This window comes from Acanthopagrus latus, chromosome 5 (assembly GCF_904848185.1).
Source record: "Acanthopagrus latus isolate v.2019 chromosome 5, fAcaLat1.1, whole genome shotgun sequence".
Lineage (NCBI taxonomy): Eukaryota > Metazoa > Chordata > Actinopteri > Spariformes > Sparidae > Acanthopagrus > Acanthopagrus latus.
Window position 1 is genome coordinate 621,984 of NC_051043.1, and position 12,437 is coordinate 634,420.

Sequence of the window (12,437 nt, forward strand, 5' to 3'; positions counted from 1 at the left end):
TCTCTTGTTTAAGTATTTAGTTTGGTTTGTTGTTTTACAAGTTTGCTGCTTTCCAAAGCGTTGTTAGACTTACAAGTATTCTGATAGAGAAAGCCACATTAAACTGAAGTTTATCTGATGATCATTTCTCCAACTGCTTTGTGGCTTTGAGAAGAAAATGGATCTCCTCCCCGATTAGGTAAGAAGAGGATGTAACGAGGTGAAGGGAGACAGGGAAATCAGGGAGAGGAGTTTCGGTGCCCCAGGAGTGAGGAAGAAGACGAGGAAGAGGACGAGGAGCAGGAGGGCCGGGGCTGTTTGGGACTTGTTGTTTCCTGATTCTGACATTTGCTTCTGCTCCCACGCTGTCCTGTCATCACTGCTATGGCTGACTGCCGAGCAAACAGGACACCTGAGGAACAAACATCAAGTGTAAGTCAGCTTCAAATTCCACATGGTCCTGGCATCAGCTCTTAAAGGACCATGCAAGGGCTTTTTTAAAAAATGTAATTCATTGTTTACTACAAATCATACAACTGCCCAACATTATCCATAATACCTTCCAGGTAAACATTATTTCCCTCATTAAACACAGTGTAGTACACTGTCAGTTGGACATACTACCTTCACATATTCAAAGTAGAAGGCTCCTCGGAGAGAAACCAATACTACACTCTTCTATAATATGCATATCCAGCCACTATATATGCTTGGATATTTTTTGATTGTTAGAATGATCACTTGCACACACATTCCATTCCATATTCCAGTTTGAGATTAGCTAGATTCACATTCATCATAACTTTCATTATGGTTTAAATGTCTATATCTATGTCTATATCTGGTCATGATGATAATAAAAACAAAAAGATAATAAAACAACAGTCTCTCTCGTCTCATTTTCTTTCCGCTTATCCATGAGGGTTGCGGGACGTTTCCCCCTAAGGGGGCTGCGGGGCTTACTGGGGCCAAATCCAGTTTCACACAATGGGCATAGGCCAGGGTAGACCCTGGATGAGTTGGCAGCTCATCGCAGGACCCTTACTGATGGCATCTGCACATCAGGAGCAACTTTGGGGTTCAGTATCTTGCTCAAGGATACTTCGACATGTAACTCAGTTCCACCCAGGGGAGCCGGCATTCGAACTTGTGACCTTCTAATCACCCACTGAGCTACAGTCACCCCCACTAAGCTACAGCCGACAACAGTCAACAGTCATATTCAGGAGGAATACACTAGGAGTTGAGAAGAGCACAGAATTGGGGAAGAATAGATATGGTAAAAAGAAAAGACTGGAGGATAACTGAAAGAAGAGTCTCTTGTGAGTGCTAACAAAACAAAGGATGCAGAGCTTTATTTTCAAGCTACATTCACCTTCATTTTGAGTCTTTAACCTATGAGTGGCGTTATGGTGGCTCTGTACCCTATTTTCACAGTCAGTGTTGAAAGGATGAGCGGAATCAAGTCAGCTATCAAGCTGCTTATCATTCAGGGAAGGCGCTCAGATATGGTGTGATGACCACCAGGCCTATACACTGACATGAGTGGCCTATGTTAAAGCAGAGAGGCAGTAATTACCACAAGACACAAGCTCCCTTCCTTTACATACAAACCACCAGACACCCTAGACATGCACATAAGACAATGAACCCCATCGACCTCAAACCCACAGGCCCAATTTTGAGATATTTAACTTTTTTAACTCTATTGGACTGCCACTTTATTATGATAGATTTTATAGCAAAGACATCAAATTGCGTAGAGGACTAAGCACCAGGGTGCTGCTATAACTTATTGAATTTCCTGCCTGCAATTACATCAGCAAACGCCCCCTCTATTTACCTGTGTAGACAACTCCATTTATTTCTATTGACATGTTGATGCTGCTAATGCCGTTGGTAGACAGGTTCAATGCGGTCTCTTGTCTATCATCTGTCAAGAGAGGAGGCAGAGAACGAGAGAGAGAAAAACTCAATATGAGCATTTAGAAAGGGAACAGAAGAAGCCAGAGGAGTGCCTGGATGGAGTATTGGTGATGATTCAGTGAGTGACAGGATAAGGAGAGCTTTATTAAAGAGTTCTGGGGAGAAATACTGTCAAAAGATGTTACAGCCATTTGTACAGGTCAATAAGATGAAGCATACAGCACACAGTTTGAAACCTGGCTGAATAAATGTGACTGGCTCTAAAATAACAGTAAGCTCTTAAGAAAAAGCACCAATAAAAAACACTCAGTGATCTCAGTGAGCTGCAGTAATATCAAATCATCTCTGTAAACACAAACATATCTGTCTAAGTGCATCAAGGTTGAGACAAATAATAGTGTTTGGATGTAATCTTTAAATAATAGTGTTTATGTGTGAGGGACAGAGCCAGACGACCAGCGTTGGAATTAATCTGAGAAAGATTATTACTTGTTTTTCCATCATACATCAAGAGCAAAACCGAGTATTATTACTAATATACAAGAGGGAGAGTTTCGGACAGAAATATCACACTTGAGCAGATAGGCTCCTTATTCTTCCTTTAGCCTCTATCATTAAGTTATATGTGACTCATGGCATGTCATGAGCTGTGCTGGCTGAAGCAAAAAAGCAAAAATAAAGGCATTTTTATTCATGACAAGGTGATTTCAGCCTGTGGTCAAGATAACTTCTTCATAACATGAAACTGAGTTTCAAATTATATGCTATATGTTGAACTATGTTCACATTAGTGGTTCATGGGCTTCACAGCTGCGTCTCAGACAGCCTCTCTGGCAGGGTCATTAGCTGTCTCTGCTGAGTGACACTGTTGAATTGTGTGCGACGACACACATTGAGTTTTTCAAGAAATGCTCTGTTATATTAAATGCACATTCATCTGTCAAAGTAACTTTGAACTAAACTGAGAGTTAAAGATAACTTAGAACAAGACCAAAACCAATAATGTGTTAGTCCATCTCTCAACACTGTCTGCCCACCTGCAGCACTCAGCACCAAACCCACTGGTTTCTAACTGGAGACATTATTAATAATAATAATAATAAAAGCCTCAAAAACATATAGTTTCATTTAAAAAAAGGGGGTTCAGTAATTTACAAAAACAGCCGTCACTCTTAAACATTACTTATTTAATGAAGACTATTTTCAGCAGCTGATTATACATTACGTAAACAAGACAGTATTTGGGACAGCAGAATGGTTTCCCAAAATTTAAATATGGCAGATATGTTTATTCATGGTATTCATGGCATCCAGTGCAACAGTGTGGCTCATTGATGCGTTTTGGACAATAATAGAGTTCTATGGCATGGAGAAATAACATATATCAGGCTTTGATACACACACAATACTTGTTAATAGAATACACTGAATGATGGTTTGGCTCTTTTCAGGAGATCTAATGCCCAATCAATAATTACCATTGAGAACACAAAGATCATGTTCTGTATTGTTTTTGAGAATTTGGAGATTTTAACAACCAGCGGAGTTCATACTCTACAATTATGTAGTATTGTCATACTCTGCAATCAGAAATGCATTTAGTGATTTGGGAATAACTTCGATAAAAACATTTTACAGACTTTATCCATTTCATTTCAGAGGGCTTGGGGTGGAAAATAATATTGAAGTATTACATATGATAAGGCTCCAGAGAACACAGACTCTATGTTAACTCAAACCTGAGAGAGTCTCACCTCTGTTGTTGAGTTTAATGTTGAGGGGCAGTTGGGTGGCCATTGCCATCAGGTTATGCTGCAGGGTGTGCTTCATGATCCTTTGCTGCTCCTCTGCCACCGTCATCATCTTCTTCTCTGGTGGTTCACCACTCTCTAGCTGCTCTCTGAGCTGCTCAAGGGCTGTCGCCTGAGCAACTTCTGCCGACTGAGCTGCTATATCTGGGGCAACCATGGCTACTGTGCGATAGCCAGCAGCTGACATAGGGAGAGCGATGTGGCTGGGCAGGCAGCTTGCCATCATGGGCTCCTCTGGATAGAAAATTGCGATTAAGAATGTCTTCCTCATCTCTAAACACAAATATTTATGCTTATACATGTCTTATGTCATGTAAATGTATGAAACAGTTTCTCTCATCTGTCCTTAAATTAGTCTGATAATGTAGGTAGCTGGTGGTGACGGAACATTGCTGTTTTTCAATGTGTCAGGAAGAATGAATTTCCTGGGGTCTGTAAAAAAAAAAAATTCTACTAACATACTATTTATTCTAACTTTGACGTCAAGTTGAGTATGTAGCTTGGTTCAACTGCATAGTATACAGATTTTCTGTATGAGTGAAATACTCGGATGTATACTTCATGTGCAAGAATTGAAAGTATGTGGGGGGAGCTGCCATAGGATGCCTTGACTCTCTTCAGCTCACCACTCTGGAGTTTTATTTACAGTTTTTGTATTTATTTAATCAATAACTTCACATCTGAGAATATTTCACATGAAAAATTAACTATGTATGTTAAGAATATGGGCAGTTTCATGAAAATTAGTACTTGTAGTACTAATTGTAGTACACCCTGGGTCCTATAATGATCAACACAGGCTGTCATGATGAAAGATGAATCAGTCAATCATGCTGGGACAACATGAAATATGAAGTGGAAGATTTTAATTGAATTTGTTTATCCAAATTATTGATTTTATTAAATGATTCAGCCTTGCAGATCAACTGCAAAGGCATGCTACAATTTCACAAAATAGTATTGTCATTTGTGTGAGAAAAAAGGATGAATCTCACAGAAATTTCAACAGACAATATGACAAATGTTTGTTGTTGGCATTGTTCACATAAATTTTCAACAAAATAATTTAAATATTGTTCATAAAATTCAGTGTCACTAGATATTCTGGAAAAACTATGTGCTATGTGAAGATGTAATGATGTGCAGACATCCTGAGTAGAGAATGATGTCACACTTCCACTGTGTGAGTTGGTATTGAACTTCTCTGGTTTTTGTTTTGGATAGCCTGTGTGGCCATGTGTGCATGTTGGTGCATGTGAGCATCCTCCATTCAGAACCATTATACTTCCTCATTTATAAATAGACACAGTGAGTAGTTATGATGGCTAGATAGACCTATTTTTCTATCCCTAAATGTCAGAACACACGTGCCTTTTCTTTCCACCCACCAACACTCACCAGTGGCCACCCTTTCGTTCCCAAACCTGCTACCTCTGTGCTGCAGCTTCTGAGAACAGCGGAGGTAGAGGTAATGTGGTGGGAGCCACACACTCACCAGAAGAAATAATTACAAATTTCAGAGATTTTTATGCCAATGTATACACACCAGAAAAGACCCAAGCCAAGAAGACATCAATTCATTTTAAGCAACATTAACTTATCACTGCTCCGTGCCTGGCCCAAAAGGATAGGATTCTTAAACCATCTTATCAAACTAAAGGCAGATATATGTTTACTACAAGAAACCCATCTGTCATACATCATAATCACTGCATCCATCTACAACGAAAATTTTACAATTCAGCATGTATGGTCCCAGTTCCGACAATCCATCCTTCTTCACCACATTTTTCTTCACATTACAAGAATCTACAGATATCATAATCGGTGGCGATTTCAATACAGTAATTAACCCTACAATTGGCCAACCAAGCACCGCAGGCAATTTACGATCCTGGCACTCTACTGAACAATTAAAACAATACATGATGACTTCCGGCAGCGCCATGTTCGTGTAGGATGCAAAGTTTGAGCTCTGCTGAGAAGACATTTCAACTAAAACTCTGCAAAAACATGTTCAACGACACCGCAGAGACAAATGACAAATAGACTCTCCAGATATCAACTTAGAAACAAAGAAGCGGAGGAAAAGTCGTTAGAAACAATGGATGCTAACAAGCCTGCTAAGCCTGACGTAGCTAGCACTAGCAAAGGTGCTGAAGCTACGGCTAAAAACATGGATGAGATGCAGCAATCTATTGTCCAATCCAACCGAGGAATATGGGAGGATATTTTGCAGATGAGGATGGATGTAAAGGAATTTAAAGGCCAAACCAAGGAATCATTCACAAGACTTGAAACATCAGTTGGAGGTTTGAGTACGCAACTAATGTAGCTTGAGAAAAGGGTCGATGATGCTGAAGAGTGTATAACAACTTTGGAGGAGACCACCGCGGCTCAGGGGAAAGCCATCGGCTTCCTACTACAACGTGAGGCGGAACTTGTGGAACGGTGTGAGGATCTTCAGAACCGAGTGAGAAGGCAAAACTTAAGGCTGTACCAGGTCCCTGAAGCAAGTGAGGGAAGTGACATCGTGGCCTTCATTAAAAAACTACTGTTGAAGGTGTTGAGACTGATTTGCCGCTTACTGAAGATGACATCAGAATTGAGTGAGCGCAGTTCCTATGCCGAAGCCGAAAGACAATGAACCCCCCGCTCCATCGTGATTAGGTTTGTGGACTACGTGGTGAAGAGACAGATCCTGCGGCAAGCCTGGAAACAGCACACAGTCAAGATGGATGAGAGGCAGATCTACTTCGATAATGACCACTCACATGAGTTGCAGAGGAAATGCGCTCAGGTCAGATACGTTGTTAAGCAGTTTGAAGGACAAAAATATTTAAGTGAAGTGCATGTACCCGGTACGGCTGAGGATGACAGTGGACTCTGAGGAAAAAACTTTTCAAACGGTGATGGACACAGCGCCGGTACTAAGAGACCTAAAGATCCAGGTCCGAGTTCACGAGCAGGATAAAGTGGAGCAGGAGCTGGTCAGGCACAGGTGGGAGAGACGGGACACCAAACGAGGTGGACGGAGAGTTGGCATGTTTACGGAGAAAGACTGCAGGTTTTTCTTCCCCTGAAATGTCTGGGCATGTGATGCGGGAAGTAAGGATTTTATTTTTCCTCTTATTTTAAAACAGCTTTGTAAAGCTGTGAATAATCTTCTGTTTGATGGACTTAAGTTTAATGCGGCCCTTACCCTCCCATTACAGTGATGTTGTTGGGGCATGTATTTTTGAAGATTTGTTTCAAGTCCATATTACTATTTTTCATATATACCTGTTTCTTTGTATATTCTGCCAAGCTGGAATGTAATAATTGCATATAATCTAGTCGTTTTGGGTGGTGGCATCAGCTGCAATTGACTCGATATGAGTTATTTACACTTAGCCATCATAAGGCCGCAGCAGTTTACCTGGTGGAGTGGGACTGCTGCACAATGTGACATTATCCCGGAGGGACTCCGCAACCCTCTGCCCAGTTCCACACAGGGACTGGTCATCCTTGGAGATAGGCCAGTTGAGGACTTGGAAGCCAGGTTGATGTGTGTGTTTTCTGATGTTCTTGGTTGGAAACTGTACATGTTATTTTGTGTGTTACTTCCTTGACAACTGAGAAGACTTTTACAAACGGTGACAGTGCATTTGGGACTTATAAACTGAATGTAAGGCATTATGATAGCAAGGATTAAAAGTAGTGTCATATGAATGGCTTGACTTTGGTTAGCTATGACATAAAGGGTCTGGGAAGCCCGATTAAAAGAATGAAAATACTCAATCAACTTAAAGCTCTACACTGCTCTATTGCAATGTTACGAGAGACACACCTGTCTGAGGTAGAACACCTTAAATTAAAGAGGGATTGGGTGGAACAAATATATAGTGCATATCGAGGGAGAAAACGAGGGGTTGCTATTCTATTCTGAAGTAATGTCTATTTTAACAACGAAAAGGTATTGGAAGACAACGATGGCAGATATATCATGGTGATAGATATGATTGGGGACAATAGGTTTACATTCATGAACCAGTATGCACCAAATGAGGACTGTCCAAATTTTTTTAAGAAAATAGCATCCAAATTGGCGTACAAAAGGGAGGCAATCATAGTGGTTGGGGGAGACTATAATTGTGTACTTAATCAGAGTATGGACCGATTACCTGCTGAGAAGGGACCTCGATCTAGAAAATCAGTTACTGTTCGGGGAATGATGGATGGATTGGGCTTTATGGATGTATGGCGTTATCATCATCCCAGAGACAGAGATTACACATATGGGTCACAGGTTCACGGGAGTTACTCCAGATTAGATATGTTTCTTGTTTCAAAGGCTGATGCACACAGAGTGACAGAATGCAAGATAGAACCTATAACCTTGTCTGATCATGGCCCCATTAAGATGAAAATAAATTTAGGTCAGGAAAAACCATTCAGATATTGGAGACTTAATGTCTCAATATTGAATGACCCCCTAATCCAACAGAAACGTGACAGGATAAAAGAATATATGGTTATAAATGATAGCAGAAATGTTACTCCGTCTATTTTATGGGACGGTGCTAAAGAGAACATAAAATATCAAGAAGGGGGAATATACTGGAATTGTTAAAACAGGAGAGACACAAATTTGAGGATCTACTCACATATAAAGCAGAGGGAATGCTCAGGTTTGTGAAAAGGAAATATTATGAAATGGGTTTTGAAGTAAGTAGGTCTCTGGCATTTCAGTTAAGGAAGGCTCAATCGAACTGTGTTGTACCTAAAATTAAACACCCTGACACAAATAGAATTACCTCTCAAAGATCTACATCTATTGCTACAATCTATTGCTTCTGATGGAAAGACTCCATCACTGCTTCTCAGCCTGGATGCTGAGAGAGCATTTGACAGGCTGAAGTGGACATTCTTGGAGCAAATGCTGGCCCGTATGGGCTTTAATAATACTTTTTTGAGTTGGATTGGAGTGTTTTATATGAACCTGTGATCTAGAGTCAGAGTTAATGGTCAGTGTTCTGAGTTCTTTGATGTGGGATGGGGGACGAGACAGGGGGATGCATTTTCACCAGTCCTGTTTGCTCTCAGCATTGAGCCCCTCCCGGAATTGATTCGAAGTAACCCTCTTATATGAGGGTTAAGAGATGAGGGTGGACATCAACATAAAATAGCTCTATACACTGACAACATATAATTATTTATTGAAAACCCTGTCTACTCAATCCCAGCTCTTCTGCAAAATCTTAATGAATATGGTCTAGTTTCTGGTTATAGAGTTAATCAGAGTAAATCAGAGGCGATGATGATGTCGGGGGCATGGCCTTGCCAGCTGGATGATATAGTGTCCTTTCGCAGATCCAAACAGGGTTTCAGGTATTTAGGGATCACACTAACTCCCCAAGTAACACAACTATACGTGGTGAACTATAAAAAATCATTTGAAGCATTTAGGGATGAGCTGGCGAGATGGGATGTTCTACCACTATCTCTTTTGGGTAGAGTAGAGACTGTTAAAATGAATCTGCTTCCCAGACTCTTGTTCTTGTTTCAGTCTCTCCCAGTCAGGATCCAACTGGGAGAGACACTCACTCACTCACCTTAAAACACTCACTCTTCAGAAGAACAGGGGTGGACTCAGCCTCCCCAATATAAAATACTATTTTTGGGCAGCGCAACTTACAGCAGTGGTAGCCTGGATTAATAATGACACAGAGACAGGAGGTAAACATAGAACAGAATTCGCTGCCAGCTATACCTCTGTCCGCCCTAGAGTTTTTGAGCAAACAGTCCCAAAAGAAAATGGTAATCAAAAATGTATGGGTGAAGCACACCTTAAAAGTATGGTCGACTGTCCAAAAGAGAATTAGAGGAACGTCTGCCCTTTCACGGGCGATGTAGATCGCTGGACACCCGGATTTCCTCCCCTCATCAATAGATGTTGCTTTTAAAAGGTGGGCGGGCAGGGGCTTAAAACTTATTGACCAGTTGTTCTGTGACAACAGAACAGCCATTCTCATATCTCCAAGACAAATTCTTTTTACCCCGAAGTGATATGTTTTGATATTTTCAGATTAGGCATTATATCACGAGTCATACAGATTGGAATACAATCAAAGATGCTCCATCACACACAGAAATGTACTTTATTAATAGAATTAAACATCAAGTACCAAACAAAAACATGTCTCCCACATATACAGAAATTTGTTATTAGATACATCAGATAACACTTTTTATTTAAAAAATAAATGGTGTCACATCGCGGTGAGGTTGTCTTGTCTTGGGATCTGTCTCGTGAATTTCATGTTTTATTAAGTAAGTAACTCTCCTCTCGTTTCAGGTCACTTGCCCTTCCTCCTGTGTCACCGGTCTGACGTCATCCCTGATTCCTGATTGTTTCCACCTGTGTTCCCCTCCCTCATGTGTATAAAGTCTTTGTCTTCCCCTGTCTGCATCGCCTAAGTATTTCGTCTTTCATGTCGCATACTAAAGCCTTTAACCACAGTCTTGAACCTTGTCGTGATAAGTATATTTCTTGTTTTATTTATCTGCATTTTGCCTCTCAAGGAGAGTGAATTTTCTTTGTAATTTTCTGGTCAGGTATTTTGTGCTTTGAGTTGGAATTTTTATAGCTTTTTGTTTCTCCTCGTCGTGAGTGATTTTGTGTTGATTAACTTTGATAAAACAAGAGCAGTTATTTTTCATAGCCTATTGTTTCCTCTTCGGAGAGTTTTGTTTTGTAATATTTTATATCAAAGATTATTTCCTAGAATAGAGTAGGTTCCTCCTGCGGGAGCGTTTTTTGTTATTCCATGTTCTATGTTGTTCGTCTTGTTTGTCTTCAGAATTTTTCATAGTCGTTTGTTTTCATTTGTCCTGGAGAGTATCAAAATCCTCCCAGATCCAGGAAATGCTGGGACAGTTCTGTCGCCAAAGCTCCGCCACTCTGACCCCGCCTTCTCCAGCCACCCCGGAAGTACAAGTGGCATCCGGAGGAGCTCCTTGCAAACTAGCTTCTCCCACTAAGTACGCCGGTGAGCCTGGACTTTGTCAATCCTTTTTAATAGACTGTTCAATCCATTTTGAATTAACGCCACAAGCCTTTTTGACTGACCAAGCCAAGGTGGTGTTCATGATCTCGCACCTAACCGGGAGAGCCAAAGCTTGGGCTTCGGCCGAATGGAGTCGAAATTCCACAGTATGCGAGACCATAGACGGATTCCAGACGGCGCTGACTAAAACCTTCGACCCCGTGAGTTCTAGCAGGGAGAAGGCGCAAGAACTCAGCACCCTAAAGCAAGGTAAAGACTCGGTTTGTGATTATGCCATTCATTTTCGCACCTTGGCTGCTGAGAGTGGATGGAACGATGCTGCTCTTTACGATACCTTCCTAAAGGGGTTATCGGCGGAGATTCAAGATCTGCTGGTTCCCTTGGATTTACCCACCGATCTGGATTCACTCATCGCACTCGCCATTCGCACGGACAACCGTCGCACGCAACTCCGAAGGCACCGTGAAGGTAAACGAAGCGACAGGGAACCCCAAACCACTCCAAAGGAATCAAGATGGCCGACGCCGCATCGAGTGCCTCCGGAAAAATTCTCTCTACGATCCGAAGAAGAACCCATGGTTCTCGTTTATCCTCGGAGGAACGGCTGAAAAGACGACAGGAGGGTAGATGCTATTATTGCGGAGAAACTGGTCATCTCGTCAACTTATGCCCAGTCAAACGGACCCAGGGGGTGAGTTCTAACCAGGTTGCTAAGTCTGCTGTTCGTGTGCTCACACCAGTTACCATTAATTCACACATTGACATGGAGGTACTGATTGACTCAGGAGCGGATGAAAGCTTAATGGATGCTAACTTAGCCAAGAAGTTACACATCGACAGTGAGCCTCTAGCCAGACCCATTCGTGCACGCTCGCTCAATGGGACCGATATATTTGTCATCACTCACATAAGCAACCCGGTTAGAATGTCAATTGGCAACCATCATGAGGAGATCCAATTTCATTTATTTACCTCCACATCTCATTCTCTGATTCTGGGACAGCCTTGGCTTTTTCGCCATAATCCCCACATAGACTGGAAGAGTGGCCAGATCAGAGGGTGGGGGGAAGAATGCACCGAACATTGTATTTCTGAACCAGTCGCCGAAATAAATTTGTTCTCTACTAACCCTGTCTCAGACCCAGAATATCCGGACCTGACCGCCATCCCAAGTTGTTACCACCATCTCAAGGAAGTTTTTAATAAAGCCAAAGCATTGTCGCTGCCTCCTCACTGTCCATACGACTGTGCCATTGAACTGATTCCGGGCTCTACCATTCCGAAGGGGTGACTTTATTCCATATCCGGACCCGAGATAAAAGCTATGAATGAACTGCTTCTCTGAAAGCTGGACTCATTCGTCCCTCCTCATCACCAGCAGGAGCTGGGTTCTTTTTTGTGGGTAAGAAGGATGGTTTGCTCCACCCATGTATTGACTATAGCCCATTGAATGACATAACTATAAAGAATCGTTATCCACTTCCGTTGATGACATCTGTCTTTGACCAGTTGCAACAGGCAAAAGTATTTACCAAGCTAGATCTTCGCAACGCCTATCACCTGGTCAGAATCCGGGAAGGAGATGAGTGGAAGACAGGCTTCAACACCCCCAGTGGGCACTACGAATACTGCGTCATGCCTTTCGGATTCACTAACGCACCTGCTGTTTTTC

General features: G+C 41.8%; 1 protein-coding gene across 1 annotated transcript in view; it reads right to left on the minus strand.

The window, feature by feature from the left end:
• The window catches only part of arid3c (AT rich interactive domain 3C (BRIGHT-like)), a 104,450-nt gene continuing 92,013 nt past the window's right edge, over positions 1-12,437 (minus strand). Inside the window, exons 7-9 of the mRNA XM_037097956.1 lie at positions 3,660-3,950; positions 1,823-1,912; positions 1-391 (exon numbers count right to left, since the gene is read on the minus strand). Of these exons, the coding sequence (XP_036953851.1) occupies positions 219-391; positions 1,823-1,912; positions 3,660-3,950 (554 nt within the window). The 3' untranslated portion in view covers positions 1-218. The remainder of the gene's footprint in view (positions 392-1,822; positions 1,913-3,659; positions 3,951-12,437) is intronic.